Source organism: Conger conger, chromosome 8 (genome assembly GCF_963514075.1).
Source record: "Conger conger chromosome 8, fConCon1.1, whole genome shotgun sequence".
NCBI classification, from domain to species: Eukaryota; Metazoa; Chordata; class Actinopteri; order Anguilliformes; family Congridae; genus Conger; species Conger conger.
The window spans coordinates 13,609,423-13,628,305 of NC_083767.1; the positions used below are offsets into that span (position 1 = coordinate 13,609,423).

At 43.5% G+C, this 18,883-nt stretch overlaps 1 protein-coding gene across 1 annotated transcript in view; it reads left to right on the plus strand.

The window, feature by feature from the left end:
- hhip (hedgehog interacting protein) overlaps positions 1-18,883 on the plus strand; it is a 33,746-nt gene that overhangs the window by 4,121 nt on the left and 10,742 nt on the right. Inside the window, exons 2-9 of the mRNA XM_061253316.1 lie at positions 1,471-1,663; positions 6,468-6,621; positions 8,345-8,546; positions 13,224-13,375; positions 14,752-14,925; positions 15,398-15,541; positions 16,014-16,135; positions 18,078-18,201. Of these exons, the coding sequence (XP_061109300.1) occupies positions 1,471-1,663; positions 6,468-6,621; positions 8,345-8,546; positions 13,224-13,375; positions 14,752-14,925; positions 15,398-15,541; positions 16,014-16,135; positions 18,078-18,201 (1,265 nt within the window). The remainder of the gene's footprint in view (positions 1-1,470; positions 1,664-6,467; positions 6,622-8,344; positions 8,547-13,223; positions 13,376-14,751; positions 14,926-15,397; positions 15,542-16,013; positions 16,136-18,077; positions 18,202-18,883) is intronic.

The following is an 18,883-nucleotide window of genomic DNA, read 5'->3' on the forward strand; positions in this document are numbered from 1 at the left end:
AAAAATGCTGTACGATACATGGTTCTGGGCCTGATGCAAACATAATCAATGCTAGTTTTGTCACCATGTGTTCAGTAGGTCAGAGAGGTTGTAGGTCCTCTCTCCATCTCTCTCTCTGTCTCTCTCTTTCTCTCTCTCATATGCTCTCACCTTCTCACCCTCAATGTGGGTTCGTTATCGTTTATTTCCTTGCATATTGCCTGTGTAATCCTTGTACCAATGCTCATCTACAACAAGACTGAAGCCTTCCAATTTCTCCTCTCTCTAACAATCTTAATCTGATAATCATTTAAAATAAGCTCAAATAAAACATATGTAATCCACGTTTGTCCTCTCAGCTTCTCAGTGGCTTGTGAAAATCAACTGTGTGCATGTGTGCGTGTGTTTGTGTGTATATATGCGTGAGTGTCAGTTGCTCCATATCCAACAAACTGTAGTCACTTTATCAGTGGGTTTTAGCCTGTATATCCGATCGCACATTTGGGGATTTGTGGCTACATTTGTCTAAATGCCTGAAACGAAGACATCTGCTGCGAATGGCTTTAATTAGTTAAGAGCTTATGTACTTCGATCCTTATGTGTCACTATTGCATTGTCGTGAATATAGCGTGAGTCGTGGGTAAACAGCACCAAGAGGGGATCACATCTGTAGCTGGTGTAGAGAAAAAAAGGGTTCTGATGGCTCCGTTACATGTTCTGTTTATTGTCGAATGGAGGGAGAGTTGTCCTTGCAGATGGCTGGGTGGCAGGTTGGGGCGCGAGCAGGTGTAATTGTCTCCGCTGAAACCAGAGCTGGACTGATGTGTCTATCCGTCTCCAAATGTGTGTTTACGCTGCGGACCTCACACAGTGCGGAGTGTTCGCTAGAGGGCCGAGTGTCTGGAAAAGAGATGGTACCGTGCTCTATTTAAGGCGCTAATCTGTTGAACATCTTCGTTTAAATCTTTTATCGACTTTCAGGACGACAAATACAACATTTCTATTTGGCCGCGGTTCGTTTACAGTCCGTTGGGAGCTGTGTGTGGTAGGTGGGAGGTCGGGGGAGAGGGGTTTGAAAAAACTCTGCGCGGATTTGGCCTCCCTGTGCTTTTACGTGTGATTTGTGATTCAATATTGACTGTACTCTGTGAGCGACTTCCATAATCTGTCAGTGGCAGGAAGGAAGTCATTATGAGCATTTATTACCTGGGCAGACCCCCTCATGCACACACGTACAGCCTAAAAGTGTAACCGTCGTGTGTCACACACATGGGTTACAATTACAATTTTATGGCTTTTATGGACTTTCCATATGTACAGGGGTGAAACAAAACAATGACCTGCAGTCCTTCTGTACAGCTTTTTAACTTAGCTGGGTGGTTTAGCCTCTGTTATATATCTACACACTTAATTCTTCTTCATTTGAGCATATTTGGGTCAAGGCGCGGTGATTTGTTTACCCATGTCTGGTCTGTGGTTTTTCATTTTTAGATATTCTCTACCAACAACACTGAGTGTGCGAAGCTCCTGGAGGAGATCAAATGCGCTCGCTGCTCGCCTCACGCCCAGGTGCTCTTCCACTCGCCCGACAATGACAAAGGGCCTCGCAGGGAACCCGACCTGCCCCGACTGTGCCACGACTACTGTAGGAACTTCTATTACACCTGCAGAGGACACATACCAGGTGAGGCTGCGACCGACGTGCCACTCGCAACACTAACCTCACCTTCCCCCGCAGGTCCGGATGACATCACTGAGGAGCAAGATCCTCCCAGTCTCAGACCTAACAGAAATGAGCGCACACCTTTAAAAAGTGAACGTATTTCTTACGTGGGAAAAGTTCTAGACGCGGGAGGGGGAGGACGAAATAGCTCAGGTTATCTTTGTTTCGCCATACTCCTTTCAGAACAAAACCTGACCCTTTTGTGGTCGGGTTCTGCTGTCCTTTTATTTCCAGCATGACTGATGAACTAGCATTCAGCCGATTGCAGATGGTTGGCAGGCGTTCAAGAAACAGACAATTTAATTAATTAGCTCTTCTCATAGCGCTGCCAATTAAGAGCAACTGCCCCTCATGCTCTTCTCTATTCACACTGAGCCCTGTAGCAGAGAAGCCTATTAACGTCGGTTATGGCCAGCAGCGGTAAATTTGTCTCACAGCGCGTATTAGCCCACTAGCTTGAGCTGCATATTCATGTGAGTGGCGTATGGGGCTTTTCAGTGGTAAAAGAGAAATTAATCTTGCTTGATTATGAGAATACCAGGATGACTGTCCTCCAGCCAAAAACAGCTGGATAGACAGCAGCGCTAACCAATAATCCATAACGTCCAAGACTGCAGATTCCCGCTCTTCGCTGTGTTTAGCCAGAGGGAAAGCTCCTTACATTAGTTTCAGAGATAGGGGCCGACAGACTACAAGTAGAATGGAGCACTTGCTTCATCAATAGTGTTTAGATAGATGTGATTGGCCTGGATTGTGACTGTGCCTACCTGTTTCTGGGAACTGACAGAATAATGTGGTTTGTGATGGCAGTGTTCCTTTGAGGACTTAGCTACAACCAATAGGCTGTGCAATCGTGCTGTAGTACAGTCAATGGTATGCTTCTTTTTGTGAAGCAGCGCAACCTTTTTTGGCGAGCGTCTAGGGTCTGATGTAAGCGTCGCTGTGGTGTTTGGAGATGCAGGAGTCCACCCTGTGGTCTAGACAGTACTGACTCTGACAAACACCGCACTACACCGGGAGAGCTCAGAGAAAACATTCCCCCCTGACACACACACACAGAGGCTCTCACACACACACACGCACACACACACACAGACACGCACATGCATATCACTCCTATGTTTTCTTTGGTAGTAAATTTAAAGAAATGTAAACACAATCAGGGAAGTGTTCTGGAATCCCAAACAGAGAGTACACGAGGGAGACTGGGCCTTGGACGTCATTTGTGCAAGACTGGGTCTATATTTCATCCAAGACCTGAAAATATAATTGGGAAGGAGATTACGGTATTGCCGAGACGTATTCTTTTTCCACAAATATTGTCTTTAAAGAGCCGTTTCCTGCACTTTAGCGCGTCCAGAGGGATAACATGACGAGGACACACAAGCCAGGTCGACAGACTACGTACCCATAAAAGCTTACGATTCAACAGACATGCAAACACAAAAGCGTCCAACATGCAAAACACCATAATCACACACACATGCGTACACACGCACGCTCCCACAAGCGCAAACACACACGCGCGCGCATGCCGTCACACATTCCTCCGCGTAATGAAATAAATCCTTGGGAGAGAAGGACGAGGGTCACACTCCCGCAGACGCTGGAAGGGTAGAGGAGGCAGGGAAGTGACAGCGCACGGGCGAAGAGTTAACTCGGAGCACCGAGGAGAACAGGCTGGAGCCAGAGGAGCCTCGCTCCCCAGATCAGCATGTGGTGACGAATGACACATTTATTTTTCTACAAAGTTTGTGTATATGTAAAACTGCTGAAGTGCATCAAGATGTCAAGTGCTCTGGGTGGCCACCCAGGTTGTTCTGGAAGATAACCAGATGGAAGTATAACTTTAGTGCAGGGCTGTGAGCAGACTTTTTGGGCGATACAATAAAACAGGGGGGAGAATTGTGGACGGGCAGGCAAAGCCGTGAAATTCTCTCCCATATGTTTATGGAAGCAGTTAAACATATGCTGTCCAAATTGGACGGTTCTTCTCTTCATATAGTCCACTGTCCTGGCTGTGCAGTGATTGACATGCAGTGCATTCAGCAATCACAACATCAATCAAGATTCACAATGTAAGAATAGGAAATGGTTTAATTAGAAGTAAGAGTCGCCCAATATATGCAATTTAATAGTGAAATGAAATAGAAGTTGAGAAACAATATCTACAAGTGAATAAAATGTTACTTAGAAATATGCAAGTTTAATTTAAGCCATTAATGAAGGTCTGACTGGAAATGAGAAACAAGTAGGAGAGTAGGAGAGATACAGAGGTAGGTAGGAGATTATGTAAATCTCCTGAAAAACAGATTTCACAATTATTGGCACCCCTGCTTTAATACTTTAATACCACCACAAAGATGACAACCAAGAATCTTTTCCTATAATTTCTGATGAGGTTAGAGAACACCTTTGGAGAGAATTTTGACCATGCCACCATTGATATTCTTAGGTTTGTGCTTACGGACTTAAGTTCCGACCACATGTTTTTCATGGGATTTAAGTCTGGAGACTGAGATAGCCATTAGCCATAGAAGTAAATGGATGTTGTTCTCACTTGACAATTTGTCTTGCTGGAAAATCTACCGATGGCCAAGTCTCAGCTTCCTAGCACAGACAACCAGATTTTTTTGCAAAAATTCCAGGCACCGTCCCATTACCAGACTTCTGATGGTCAATTACCATCTGTCTCTTCTGAATTGTTTTTGGCTTTTCCCATGCTGATGGATGACAGATGATAAAATGGATTTTGAATGCTTTTTATACTCTATTGAAAATGGGAAGTGATGGAATGACACAATATAGTTCTTTTAGACTAAGATTAACCAAATTAAGTAAAATTGGAATGCCAATTTCACTTTGTTTGATTTTATTTACAACAATTGTTAGGGGTGCCAATAATTTTGACACCTATGGTTTTCAGAAAAGCTAAGATTACTTGATAAAAATAAAAAAAAACATTGATTAATTCGAGTACTTGTATTGAAATTTAGAAGTTTTCCCATATGTTTGAACATAACAGATTATTATCTGTGTTACTTATTACATGCAGCCTTTTTTCTTATTTTTATGAAGGGTGCCACAAATTCTGGAGCTCACTGTATATCCTAATTTTCTACAGCTGTATCAGTTTCAGTGCTCAGAATTGATAATAGCTTGTACATGTCTATGATATGACTTTTGGGCGAGTTCGTTTTCTAGTTATTAACAAAAGATTGGACTATAGATTATGCATTTTTTGCACACGACTGAATTGCAGTCATAACTCAACTCACAAGATCGTAACTCAACGACTATGAATTAATGCATCACATTAAAACAGATTGAAGTACAAAGTTTTGTTCAAACTATTATCTAAATTGCTTTTCCCATTCGCATAATCATTGCTTTTCTCTGACACAAAAAAATCGATACAATTCTTGTACTGCCATTATGCAATATCCTAGAAGGGCTGAGAGACCAATATTATTCATATAAACTATACGCTAACAGCACTGGGTGTTTAATTAATTACCTTCACCGGCAGTGAAAAAAAAACATTTCTGCCCTCTTTCACAAGTAGGGCAAGTGCTAAACGCCATTGCTCAAAATGTTCCGCTCTCCATAAAGATATTTAATGACCAGGAAGGAGAGAGGAAGTCACCACCTGGTGCACAGTGAACTTTTCGCACTTTGGGTAACCCCACGCCGCACCAGAAGTCCCAGTGCTGCACAGCCAAGGTTTGTGACCGGCCAGCGTGGGGGTGGGGGGTGGGGAGCTTTCCATCACTACGATGTGTGGACATGTTTTTTGGGGAGCGTGTTATCGTTTCGGGTTTACCGTTAGTCAGCTCTCTTTTCAGTGTGGGGGGTTTTCAGCCAAGATGAAGGAAAAACGCTGGCCCTGTTTGTGTTTTTATCGCTGGTATATTTGTCCTCTTCCTCTGGCGGTTTGGACAAGGGAACTGATACGGGCAAGGCTGTTTTTAGTTCACATGGGTTTTTCGGATCTCGTGTGAGCACCCTATACACCATGCACTCTGCAAAACAAGAGTGGCAGAATTCTTAGAAACACAATCGAACCGCCATGTTAGCCTCAGGTACAACAGGGCACCCGACCATCATCTGACCTAATTCTGCAGTAGCCCTCCAAAAGGAGCACTGGTTTGGTCAGGGCTTTGTGCTAATTTTGGCCAGTGACCAGAGTCTTATAGACTGTTAAATCCAGACCTAAGAAATGTCGTCCATTGCGAAAAAAAAGACAATTTGGGCAGTGACCTCACGTTTTTTCCACTCTGAATTTTAATCAAGGGAACCGTCGAACTCTCAGAAGGGGCGATGTTCGGGAAATATGTCAGTGTGTCAGTACATCGGGGGTTGCTGCGGAACGGCAGTAGGCCCCACACACCTCATCCAGTTGGTATCCTGCTCTGTGTTTCTGTGGAGCACAGCCTGGGGGGGGTGCATGCCTGCATACCAGCGGGTGTCTGCACCAGTGCTTGTGTCTTTGTTTGCATGGTTTGTTGGGCTCCGCTGAGCCATTGATTGGCCTGAATGAACTCACGCAGCCCTGAAGCCTGATTTATGGCAGCACAACTCCGAGACCTGTGGTTTTGCAGCTGTAACCCCGTAAGTCCAGAACCGCGCACCCCCTGAATTAGGGGTCACACTGGCTTGAGGGGACTTCATTTAGCTTTTTTTTTTTCAGTAGATACTGAATGCATGCCCCACAATCCAACCTTGTATCTCTGTAACCATTTCTCACTATTTTGTCTTTAATAAGAACTGTTCCAGGCTGACGTGGATGAGTTCTGCCAGTACTATGGGAGGAGAGAGAGTGGGCTTTGCTTCCCAGACTTTCACAGAAAGCAAACGCGCGGGCCAGTCTCCAACTACCTAGACCTGGACGAGTATGAAAAGATAGAGGACATGAACAGGTTTGTTTTACACGAACGTTTGCTTATTTTCAAGGTTTCTGTAGCTGTGAAGTTGTGTGCGCTCATGGGTAAAATAATGTTTTTGAATGGAAACCCTAGCAGCCGCAGTGTCTTGGCACCGTAACCTGCAGGTTGGGGCGTTTTTGAAACGGCGTGTGTGTACAAGAGCCCTCTCTGGCCCTTTTATTCCCCGCAGATCACTGCTGATTCAGAAGTTGGAAAACTTTAATTGCGCCTTGATAGGTTCCTGCCCTGAAGCTTGGTGACTCTGACTAGCGCAGTTAGGCATTGACCTTTTTCATGAATGGCTCGGGGCCAGAACCAGAACGCATGCTCTGGAAGCCCGATAAGACAAAGAGACGGGACACCTGACAGAGACCCGCTATCTCAATGGCAACCAGCGGGGAGCCGGACCGCGTTCCCCATTAATGGGGTTACCCAAATAGCCCCCTCGCTCAAAAGAAAGAGCGCAGTAATTACATAGAGTAATTGCGCTCGGTTTGTTTGAGCGGAGATAGAGGCCCGCTCTTTGCAGACATCGATCTAATGGGGAATCTTAGTTCTCTGGAATGGGTTTCTTTTTTGTTACGCTCCAAAGCGGCGGTTCTCTCTGTATCTCCAGGTAGAGACACATGTAGCCGTGTAATGACCACGGGGAGGAATTCCGCCGCGTTTGGAAGCGCTCTGTAAAGTGCCGTCCTTATTGGGGATGCATTCTGATTCTCTTTAGCGCGCCTCCCACTTGAAAACATTCATTCCATTGAAATAGAAAGCAAAGCAGCACTTCTGGCTCCAAACGCTGCGGGGAACAGCCAATCTCATGTGAAACCTTTGGGCTTGAGCGATATTATTGAGATCAAAGAAGCACGTCTTTCTGTGTCAGTCACACACTCATTTAAGTATGCTTCTTGACTGAAAATCAATCAAAACAGTCCTATAATTTACGCAAAAAAATATAATGCTCCCCCTTAGGACTGAATGTTATGGTCTGGAGTCTTTCCATTCAAAAGGTGAACTACAGATGTCTTTTTACTTGACCCCATCTTGATTAGAGACAAGTGATGTGACGTACAGCTTTCAGTGCAGAGTCACGCCATGGCTGAAAATTCCTTTCAATGAGTTCAGGAAGGAGACTGTTATTAATCAAGCAAGACACATGCTATGCATGAGGTTTGATATTCCCACATCACAAGACTTTATGGTTATTGACATATTTGGTTTACAAGTCAAACAGCCATTCCCTCTCAGCATGTCAAAAGTTCTGGTGGAGTGACACTTTGGTCACATCCAGTAACCTAAAAACTGTCAGTGAAAATGTGTTGTTACTATTACCAGAATTCCAGTCTTCAGTTTATATTTTCTTAATATTTCAACATTATTTGTCTATTGCTGTCCATTGAAGGGGCTCAACTTTGAGATACTGACCTGCTGAGAGAGATGTTGGCTACATCTTTTATTCAGACATAAATGGAGAGGCGTAAAATGAGATTCGACTTCGGCTTCAACTAGTGATTGATTATACATAAAATTGTGACTTGAAAGATGAAACTGCTAACCGATAGCTCTTTCTGGTAAGACTTGATTTCGGTCATGCCTAGTGCGGTTTACTCAGCTGAATTTGATCAATTAAAAATATTTTTTTAGGACAATGTTCGAGATAAAGACCTACTCTTTACTGAATTGCTTAACCCTTGTTTTGTCTCCACCCTGCCTGGCTCTTCAGAAAACACAAGCACAACTGCTACTGCGCCCAAGAGGTGGTGTCGGGCCTGAGGCAGCCTGTGGAGGTGGTGAACTGTGGAGATGGGTCCCAGCGACTCTTCATCCTGGAGAAGGAGGGCTTTGTCAAGATCCTCACCCACAACATGTTGCTCATCAAGGAGCCTTTTCTTGACCTCCACAAGCTGGTTCAGAGTGGGATAAAGGTGAGCACCCTTTCCATATGAGGTCTCTTCACGTAGAAAGCTGTAGATATGGGCTTCACAAACCTTCAAATAGCCTCCTATCACCCATATTGGGGATAAAGTTAGGATGATTCCAAGGACAGGGGGGGCCCTGAAAGAATTGTGCTGTGATTCTACGAGGATGAGGTGGCCTTGGGTGCTGGGGCCCCAATGTGAAATCTTCTCATGGGGGCCAGAATCCCTGGCAAAGACTGATACTATGTGGACCAGTCACTGGCTTGTGTAAAATCAAAGTCTCCAGCTCTCAATAGCAATGAGCCTATCGCTAGCTGAAATCATTGATAGCGCATGCTAGCTGTGCCCATTTTGGAGGTCCCTGAAGCCACACACTCGGATTGCTAGAATGCAGAGTATTTTTTAATTGGGGATTAATCTCTGATGGAGCGGAGGAGAGCTTTTGAGATAGTTGGAAATCGCTATCTCAGTAATTGTGCCTCAGGTGCTCATGGTGAATGAGGCCCTGCCAAAGAGCCCTAAAGAAGGCTGGGGGGTTTAAGGAGATGCCAGTCCATTTAGCCATCCATCATGTGGAATAACAAGCCTGAAGGAACAACAGTGGTCACGTGCATACGATTTATAGTCTTCTTATTGGTCTTTTTTATTTTCATTTACATGAGCAGATGTGCAATGCCTGAAAGTATGGCTGAAAGTAACATGATGCCACGCAATGATGTAGGTAGAACTTGAAATGAAGTTGAAGAGAGCTTGCTGCCCCAGTTATTTATGGTAAAGACAGGAAACCACTGGCATGTCTTTATTTTTTAGAATGATTTGCTCCCACCTGAGGTTTGTTCTTAGTGACCCCCCACCATCGCGGAAGCACGACCTTTGACATCATGTTGTAACTCAGCACAGCTCACCACCATTTCAGCCAGCTCAAGAAGAAACAAGCAGCACACCCGCACAACACAACCAAAAAATAAATAAATAAAAAGAAATAACATCACTTCTTTGTGTTAGACGCGTGTTACACATCTGGGCAGATTTCAATGGCCTGTTTGTGTGATTTTTTCTGTTGGTTCTATGAAAAGGCAGATATTTCTCCTGAATTATTTACTTTAACACATATCTCAATGTTACTTGAATTTTTAAGTTTATGTGGAGTCAGTTGACTAATGAGATAGCAATGAAATCCAGGGAGAGAGGTTGGTAGGGTTTTTTTTTCTTGGGCAGAAAGACACCCTATCATTTGCGGGCAAGGGCAGGAAGTGCAAAGTTATTAAATGCAATGCGGGTAGCAATGGCACTCCATGGTGGCTCGGGACAGCAAACAATTAAAAGCCTTTGAAAACAACCCGAAAATGTTACTGCGAGCGTTCCCCTTGAAACAGATCCACTTTCCGAAAGTAAATATTTGAATGCCGCACCATCTTGTTTTGGGCTTGTTGGTGTCTGTGGCCGGCACAATGGTCCGAGCTGGAGAGTGCATTGTTTAGATAGCGTCCCGAGACGAGGACATATTTTGACAGGAAGTTTACGCGGAGCACATCCTCCCCCCGCGGTCGTCAGGCGGAGATTACAGACCTGAGGCGCGGGCCGTGTAGCGGCTCTGCTGGGAAGCCTCTGCATCTCATCATCATTAAAGTTAATTGTTTCGGATAAAACAATCATTATGACGATTATAAGTGGCTTGAGCCGGGCGCCCCACGAGGCTCATTCCGCGATGCTGGCCGGGCCGTCGCTTCTGCCGAGAGGAGCGGGCGCGGAGTCCGAGTTTATCCGTGTTTATCCCAGGCTCGACCAACAGGACGTTAGCCCTTTGTGCTGATGTTACTCTGATTCTCTCAGGGGGACCAGGGCTTGAGCAAGGAAGGGGGGGAGATAGTGGTTTATCTGTCCATACGCACATGCTTTGATTTTAACGTTCTGTATTTCCTACACTGGAGTCCCTCAGCGCCAATTAACATTACTTCGTAATGTCCAAAAAACAATGAGGCGTTTTTTTGGAAAGCTCTCCCGTCAATGTGGGTGTTCCTCCGCTCTGAGTGTGCTCGTGCCGTTTTATGGCCGGGTCGTGCCATGTTTACCTTTTCCTAGAATACCGGAGTCTCCTTTTTCCACAAGGATGCATCTGAACTCCCAAGATCGCAAACTTACCCCCCACAAAGACGGCTTCTTATCTGTATTTTATGTACCTTAGCCTTCAAACGCTAACTTGTGTATTTTTTTTAAAAGGATTTATAAACTGCCGTCGAAAGACAATTTAGACACGTGTGGCGGATGCACTGGGTGTGTTTGGCTTGAGTTTGGCACGGGTGGTTTTAAACTTGGTGCATTTGATGTGGTAAAGCCAATTGCTCTCCTGCTAATAACCCAGCTGCGTGTGGTTTGTTATGGTGTCTTGGCGTTATTACTCCACCACACACATCTGGATTGCTTGTTTACCTCTTTCCAACTCAATATGACGTCTAATAGGAACACAGTGCAATAAAGCAAGCTTTATAGAGTTAATTAGCACAGGGGCTAGGCTAATCATCAACTGCTCTTTTTCCAAAAATAGTGGCCTCCACATTGAATTGATGCCACTAATAATGCACTCTTATTTTGAAATAGTTCTCATCTTACCCTAGTTATACAAATAATCTAAATACTGAATTTTACAGTGTAAAATACAATACAACATCTTGATTTGTATTCCTTACTAGATGTGGTTTATATAAATTTATACTGAATAGAGACAGTCTTTCATCATTTACAGTATATTCTTGTTGTATTCATGAGTATGGTAAGTAGAATCATATAGAAGAATAAACAGGAGACAGGTTTTAGATATGGCCTGACTGTAAATATGAACTCAAAGTACAGCCAGATAGTTCATAATGGTATGCTTTCTGTTTCAGACCAAGGGCTCTTTCACAGACCTCTCATGAGAACTGTAGTTATGACAGATTAAACAGATATTTTATTAGCAGCTATAAAACCAATGTGCAGGATTGAGGTCATAACTTAGCTACTAACATATTAAAATATGGATGAATGTGAGCTATATTGACATTTGCGCTCCGTTCAGCAGATTTCAACAGTACTGCCTTACTAAGGGCTAGCAACTGGAATCGTTTTTTGGTGTAATTTAAAAAAGTGTAACCATAATAAATAAGTAAATTATGCAACCTTTTTCAGTTATGTTTAGTCTCAATTCTGCATTCTGTTATAGAATGTAGAGCTGTATCATCTTTAATCCTCCATTTTATGATTAGCTTGTACATTCATATGTTAGGCTTAAGTTCACCTCTCTGGTTTTGTTGTGAGGGGGGCAGTCTGAATTAGTATGGATGGAAACAATCAGCCGTACATCACTCTGTGAAAATATCCTTTCACTTCCTTTTATAAAGACAATTGTGACCTTTTATCAAAGCAGCGTTGGGAAATACTGCGCTTGTTGCATTTCAGAGTTTTACATACATGTCTGAACTGTCAAAATGTTGACTGAAGTTGAATATGTGCTTGATTGAGAGCAATTGTAAAGCGGGGCATTTGGGGGTTGACAAGGTGAGGTGATTTGTAGACTCAAACTGAGGTGGGAAGTTAGCGCAGTGGCATCGCAGCCTATTGTCTGAGGATGAATCCGTGTCCTCCCATGACCCACGACTAGCACAGGGTCAGAGCAAAGGCTTCTGGGAAGCTGAGATGCTGGGGGCATTCCCCCTCTCCAGGGAGGACAGTGAAGGGAACGAAAAACGATCTTTCAGATGGCACGAATGTGACACCGGTGGCAGATTGATGGCTTAGGGTGTGGTCGTCACTACGGGGGTTGGGAGTGATCTTATATTACCTCATCTCTAACAGGCTGGGGAGTCAGGCAATGGCTCTGTTAACTCTGCCTCCCAACTAAAATCTCAGGAGGTCATTTTAAACATTCTTGACATATAAGCCTAACGTTCTGTTCATTCCTTTCTCTTTTTTTTTGTAAAGAAAAAAAGAAAAAAGAAAGCTGAAAAAAAAGCATGATTGCCTTGCCCAGGGACTGAAAAGATATAGCTGCTTATTAGAGCTAACTATGAACAGACCACCGGAGTGGTGACAACTGATGCAGTTGCCCCCGGGGGTAAAGGTTTACGTATTACACAAGCAATTTCACTGTTTTCTAAACACGGTGCCAAGACAGTGGGAGTTGGCAGCTTCCACCGTGTTTACTTTTTTTCCGCTCTTTTTTCGGGCTCCGCGCGGATTGGAAATGACTGAGGATTCTGGAGTTTTTGTGTCTTCCATGAACTGGGAGTGAGCTAATAAATTCTGTAGGCACTTAAAGCAGCCCCCATTGATACCCCCAAAGATTATGTCCACAAATCACGGCACAAAAGGGCTGTAAGGGCTGGCCTCTGCTGGCTCACGAATACAAACTGCGCACACTATAACCCCAAAGAGAGGGAGAGGCCTGGCTCAAGTCAAACGCTTTATAATCGTTTCTGATGCACTAGTCAAGGAGGGAAAGAGCGAGAGAGAGAGAGAGAGAGAGAGAGAGAGCGAGAGAGAGGGGGGGCACAGATAATCCTTGGGAATGCTGAGAGAGAGAGAAGGAGGGAGAAAGAGACAGAGAAAGAGAGAGAGACAGAGAGGGGGCTGGCTTTGGTTCCAGCTGCAACAGAGTAAAGAACATAATTAACTTCACCATTCTTTGTGTTTTTCATTTGACTGCAGGGAGGAGATGAAAGAGGCCTTTTAAGCCTCGCATTCCATCCCAATTACAAGAAAAATGGAAAGCTGTACGTCTCCTATACCACCAACCAGGAGCGATGGGCTATTGGACCGCACGACCACATTCTTCGAGTGGTGGAGTACACCGTCTCCAGGTAGGAGACTGAACACACCAGAAACGGCTCATTCCTGTAAACACACCTAATTATCAAAAGTATCCTCCATTTTTTTACATTAAAAAAAGACAGCCTAGGCATGCAGGAGTTTTTCAGGAAGGAATATGAAAATACAACTTTTGTGTTGTATTTGTGTTGGTTTTTTCTCCTTACTGTGGCTTGGAACAGAATCAGTTGATGGAGGCTGCCAATGTTTGTTTTTTCTTTGTGAAATGTTGTTAGTGACAAAGTTGGATGTTTTCAGCGAAATGTAATCTCAGCATGTACAGGATGTACCACTGATGATGATTGTACCATTCCCTTTGAACACCTCCTTACAAATCAGCAAAGTATGACAGTATGCAACTCCCTTACAGATCACTTTAATTTAATTCTGACACATTATTTATCATCTCTTTACTCAATATTGGATTATTAACAAATCTTTCAACATAATTTGGAAACATTGTATGGGTGGTACAAAATCAAGATGAATGATACACACGCAGGAATATTATTCTTGGACTAATGTAGTCAGCGCCTTGGTGCATGGTGCATTTAAAATGATATTACATTTGCAATGATGTAAAGATACTGCCCAGATTAATCTTTCGCCTAACCCATGAGCTGTAGCACGTCTATGAGAACAGGAACTCCATGTGGTTCTGCCTGCATTAACAGGATGTATCACAAACACAAAGATATCATCAGAAGGCAAATTGATACTTTATCTCTGATGAATACTGCTCATTCACTGTCATTACCTGATGTTAATAAATTATACTATCAATAAACAAGCATCTATCATTTACTTAATTTTATAAAATGTGAGCGGTTGAGAACAATTATTCACTTAACAGGTCTGAAAATGTGTTTTTGTCATCAGTTGGAAAAAGGCTGTTGTAATTTTAGTTTGATTAATATTTATACGCATCCAGGACAAGTTATAGAAGTCAATGCTATTGCTGTACATGGGCTGAAGGCAGCTGAGGTGAAGTATCAAACGGTATATAGCTGACAGGGACCACAGAACTGTGGCTATTTCAAAACCACTGATTTTTGGTCATGAGTCCAATGCCATAATCACTGGTACAATCTCTTATTCCATACCAGGGCTGCCCACCACTGTTCCTGGAGCTCTACCATCCCAGACGTTTCCATCTCAACAATAATGTGCCGCACCTGATTCTACTAATTCACAGCCCAACGATATCTCTCGCTGCTGAATGTGGTGTGCTTTGTTAGGGTTGGAGTGAAAACCTACAGGATGGTAGATCTCCAGGAACGGGCTTAGGCAGCCCTGTTTCATACCATCAGCTATGTGCTTGTGTGGCAGCTGAAGGCCTTTGATTTGACACGGTGGGATTGCGTTTCAGGAAAAACCCAAACCAGGCAGACGTGCGGACCCAGAGGGTGCTGATGGAGGTGGCGGAGCTGCACAGGAAGCACCTGGGCGGGCAGCTCCTGTTCGGGCCCGACGGCCTGCTGCACGTCTTCCTGGGCGACGGCATGATCACGCTGGACGACATGGAGGAGATGGACGGGCTGAGGTGAGCCCCGCCCGCAACGCTACCGCGCAGTTCCGCCATGTCCTGCCTTCCGCCGGGCCTCCCTTCAGGAGACAAAAACTGCTCAAGCTGGGTTTTGAAACAGCTGGTAGCTAGTTGACCGGTTCATACTTAGCATGGTTTGACCAGCTTAGGCTATGTTTTTATACAGGTGGTAGGTGGTAGCTGGTAATTTCAAGCTGGTCATAGCTGGATTTTATACCAGGGGAGACTTCATTTATGAGCCAGGGACGTTCCCTTCGACAGACATGATGTTCAGACAAATCAAAATTTGTCTCCGTCACTAAATCGTGTTACGTTGCGGAATTATCATGTGATTTGGAATTTCCATTTTGAATGCTGGGTGTAATATTTTGATGTGATCTCAGTTAGAGTTTTCTCTGTTTGTGTAAATCTGTGAGCTGAAGAACTGCTATGCAGAGAGCTGATGAGAGCGATGGCTGTGTTTCTGTAGTGACTTCACGGGGGCTGTGCTGAGGGTGGATGTGGACACGGACTGCTGCACCGGCCCTTACTCCATCCCCCTAAACAACCCCTACTTCAACAGCACCAACCAGCCCCCGGAACTGTACGCCCATGGGCTGCATGACCCAGGCAGGTAAGTCAACCGCAGGTACACGAAAACAGGTCAGCCGAATGACATCACAACCGGGTAATGTACCCTACGCTTCCATGCTGGAACTTGGGGACTGAGGATAAATTCTTTCAACTCATAAACCTGCCAGACTGCTTTACAAAACTAATCCAGATTGGTCCTCAAGGCACCAACAAAAATATTTTGAGTTTCTTTCTGTTTATTTGTCCGCTGTTCGAGTTTACGATACTAACACTGTTAACGGATATGTTTTAATGATAAGTGGCGCAGAATAGCACACAAGGGCTACATGTTGGAGTTATTGTGCTAACAGTGAATGTAGTTTAATATTCTTTCACAAAAGAGCATTCTGGGTTTAAAGCGATACAGTTCCGGGCCTATGTTCCGTGTTCCAGGTCTACCGTGAAGCACAACACGAATACTAAAGCCTGTATTGTAATGTGTTGTTACAGCTGAGTATTTATACCTGTTGTAGGTGTGCAGTGGATAGGCATTATATGGACGCAAACAGGAGTGTGGTAATACTCTGCACGGACTCAGTCAGCAGAAACTCCACCACAGGAAGAGTACTGCAGATTATGAAGGGGAAGGACTATGGTGAGTAGTACCTTTAATTTTTTCATGCTGTGTCATGTTTTTCCAAACATCCAACCAATAGGTTTTCATTAAGTGGTGAAAGAATCTTCTGCATTGAAGAAATCTTTATTGAAACCTAGAAGTGATTATTTGTTTCTGGTTCGATACCTGTTCTTTTTGTGCCATGGCTGTAACATTTTTCTATAGACTTGGATAAGCAGGAAAAACTCTCGACCATTTTGTGATATTCTTTAGTGGTGTTTTGAGCGTAGTCATTTATTCTTCCCCAGAACAGTCCCCTCATGCAGTTCCTTCATTACCGCCCGTGTCCTGGTCATGTGTTCAAGGCCACATTCGGTGGCTTTAAATGTGGTAAATGTTCCTTCATCATGGGCAAAAAGAAATTCTCACAGGAATGTCAGTTTACATTGTTGAGGATTCTTGTAATTGTTTTTGAGGAGGGTATGATGACAGTATAGAAAATCGAATGGTGAAAAATAGTTTCTACATGGAGAAGATAAGGCACTAATGGAAACCATACTTTCTGAACAATGCCATTTCCTGTGGAAAAATGTCTTGTCGGTCGTCGGTTTGGTTTAAATTACAATGCACCGCTGTCTCCATTCGCAATGAGAGCCGCTGCATTGGCGTCCCCGCAGAACGACTCTGCTGCCCTCCTCTACGTTCAAAAACACCTCATTCTGGTGTTCCTTTTCCCAGAAAAGAAGCAAAACAAAAACACACAATATACAGTGAAGATAAATTATCCTCTTCAATACTTCAGCACATTTACGGCAACATGACCACCCTCATGAGAAATCTTCCCTAACTATATGTTTGGTCTTCACAGATGTGGCTCAAGATTTCGAACTGCATGAGTGAATACAGTTTTGCCCAGGGAGTGCCACTGCATTTCAGTTATATAATGTGATAGTAGCCCGATGATATTACAGCACATGCTAGCATTTAGCAGACACTCTAATTCAAAGCGACTTGCCAATTACATTTTTAATGTACGACCCATTTATACAGCTGTATATTTGCTGAAGCAGTTGAGGTTAAGTACATTGCTCAAAGGTACAACAGTGCAGTTCCAGTTGGGAATCAAGCCCACAACCTTTGGGTTAGAAGAGCTGATCCCTAACCAAATTTGTTAGCTTTATTTCTATGACATTTGATATATTTCCCCCTCAGAACATTTCAAATATTGTAAAAATGTTCACATTTTGGTCTATTTAAAAAAATAAAATAAGTTGAACCTAAGACGCCTCCTGGGTGGCTATGGCACATAATCTTGTGATGAGAACATTTCTCTTGTTTTTGGAGAGTGTGATTTCCGCAGAGTGAAGTGAAAAGCACGTAAAGACTGGTAATTAATGGGCCTGCACATGACAGTTTTACATTAAACAGTGATGTTGGGAGCTTTCAGAATTAAATGATATCAACAGCAGGTTGTGGTTTGGGAAATACAGTAACAAGGCGGTCTGTACTGCTTCACTCTATCAGAAATATCCATACTGTATGTCATGGGATACTCTGTGCAAACAGAACTGCTATACAACTACAGCCTCTGTAGAATTACACAAATATCTTAACAACCGTGAAGGACTGTTTCTATCCTTTGGGCTCTGTTCCAATTTCAGATGTCGAATGTCAGAATTCATTGCTTCTGCCTGCAAGAAGGCCTGTGTGCTTTATGTTTGCCATGTGCCCATGCAGTATCATGTTAGTATTTCACGTGCGTTATATTCCAGTGAAAGTAGCTTTACATTGTAAATATTTTATTCTACAGTATTTTTGTTTTATCACCATTTCATCAAATAAAATGACTATATACCATCTTTAATACAAGCCAACGATGAGCCTGTTTTTGCTTAAACAACAGCAACAGTAAAGTAAACTTGTGTACTTAAAGCAGCAAACCAGGTACATTATTGTTATTGACGTGTAAAACCTTTTTCAGAACACGAGGCGGCCATCTTTGATCTGAAGTCCACCAGCAGTGCAGCTCCGGTGGGTGGCTTCATCTACAGAGGCTGCCAGTCCAGAAGGCTCTACGGCAGTTATGTGTTCGGGGACCGGGCTGGGTGAGTCTGTTAAACAGAACCAGAAACAAGCCATTATGGTCACCTACACCCATCCCAGTTGTGGAAAAAAACAGATTTGTAGACCGCAAAATGCACATTGCTGCTTGTAATGTAATCCGCTGTAATTAGAGACAGATATGATATATTAGATGGCTCCTAACACTTAATGGAAGCCATATCCAAGCCTGTAAGTCTCATAAGATTGTAGCTTATCCAAATTTCTTTGGCCAGAGGCCATCTGTGCATATACGCACTCAATGTGCAAGATCTCCCATCGTGCTGGCGGACAGCAGTGTCACAGAAGAGCATATCTTCTTTAACACTGAGAGAGGTGCGGGAGACGCCATGTTTTTGGTTTTTAATGTGTCTTCAGGGGATTGAATCCACAGCTTGGGCAGACAGGCTAACCACAAGACTACTTCTTTCATACTAATGATAATTACAGTGATTTAATACTCTGTGTCCACGGGTTTTTGTTCATGAATCACAACACAATATTTTTTTCAAATACACTGTCTAAAATATCTAGTTTATCTACAGATAGGTAAAAAATATGCCAATGAATCTCAAATGTATTTGCTAACAGCAGATTAGATTATATTTGTGGACCACATTTCTGTAAACAAACTGCTGGCTTTTCCGAGCCAAGCCCAATTGTCCAATCCCAGCAAGAGGGAGGGAG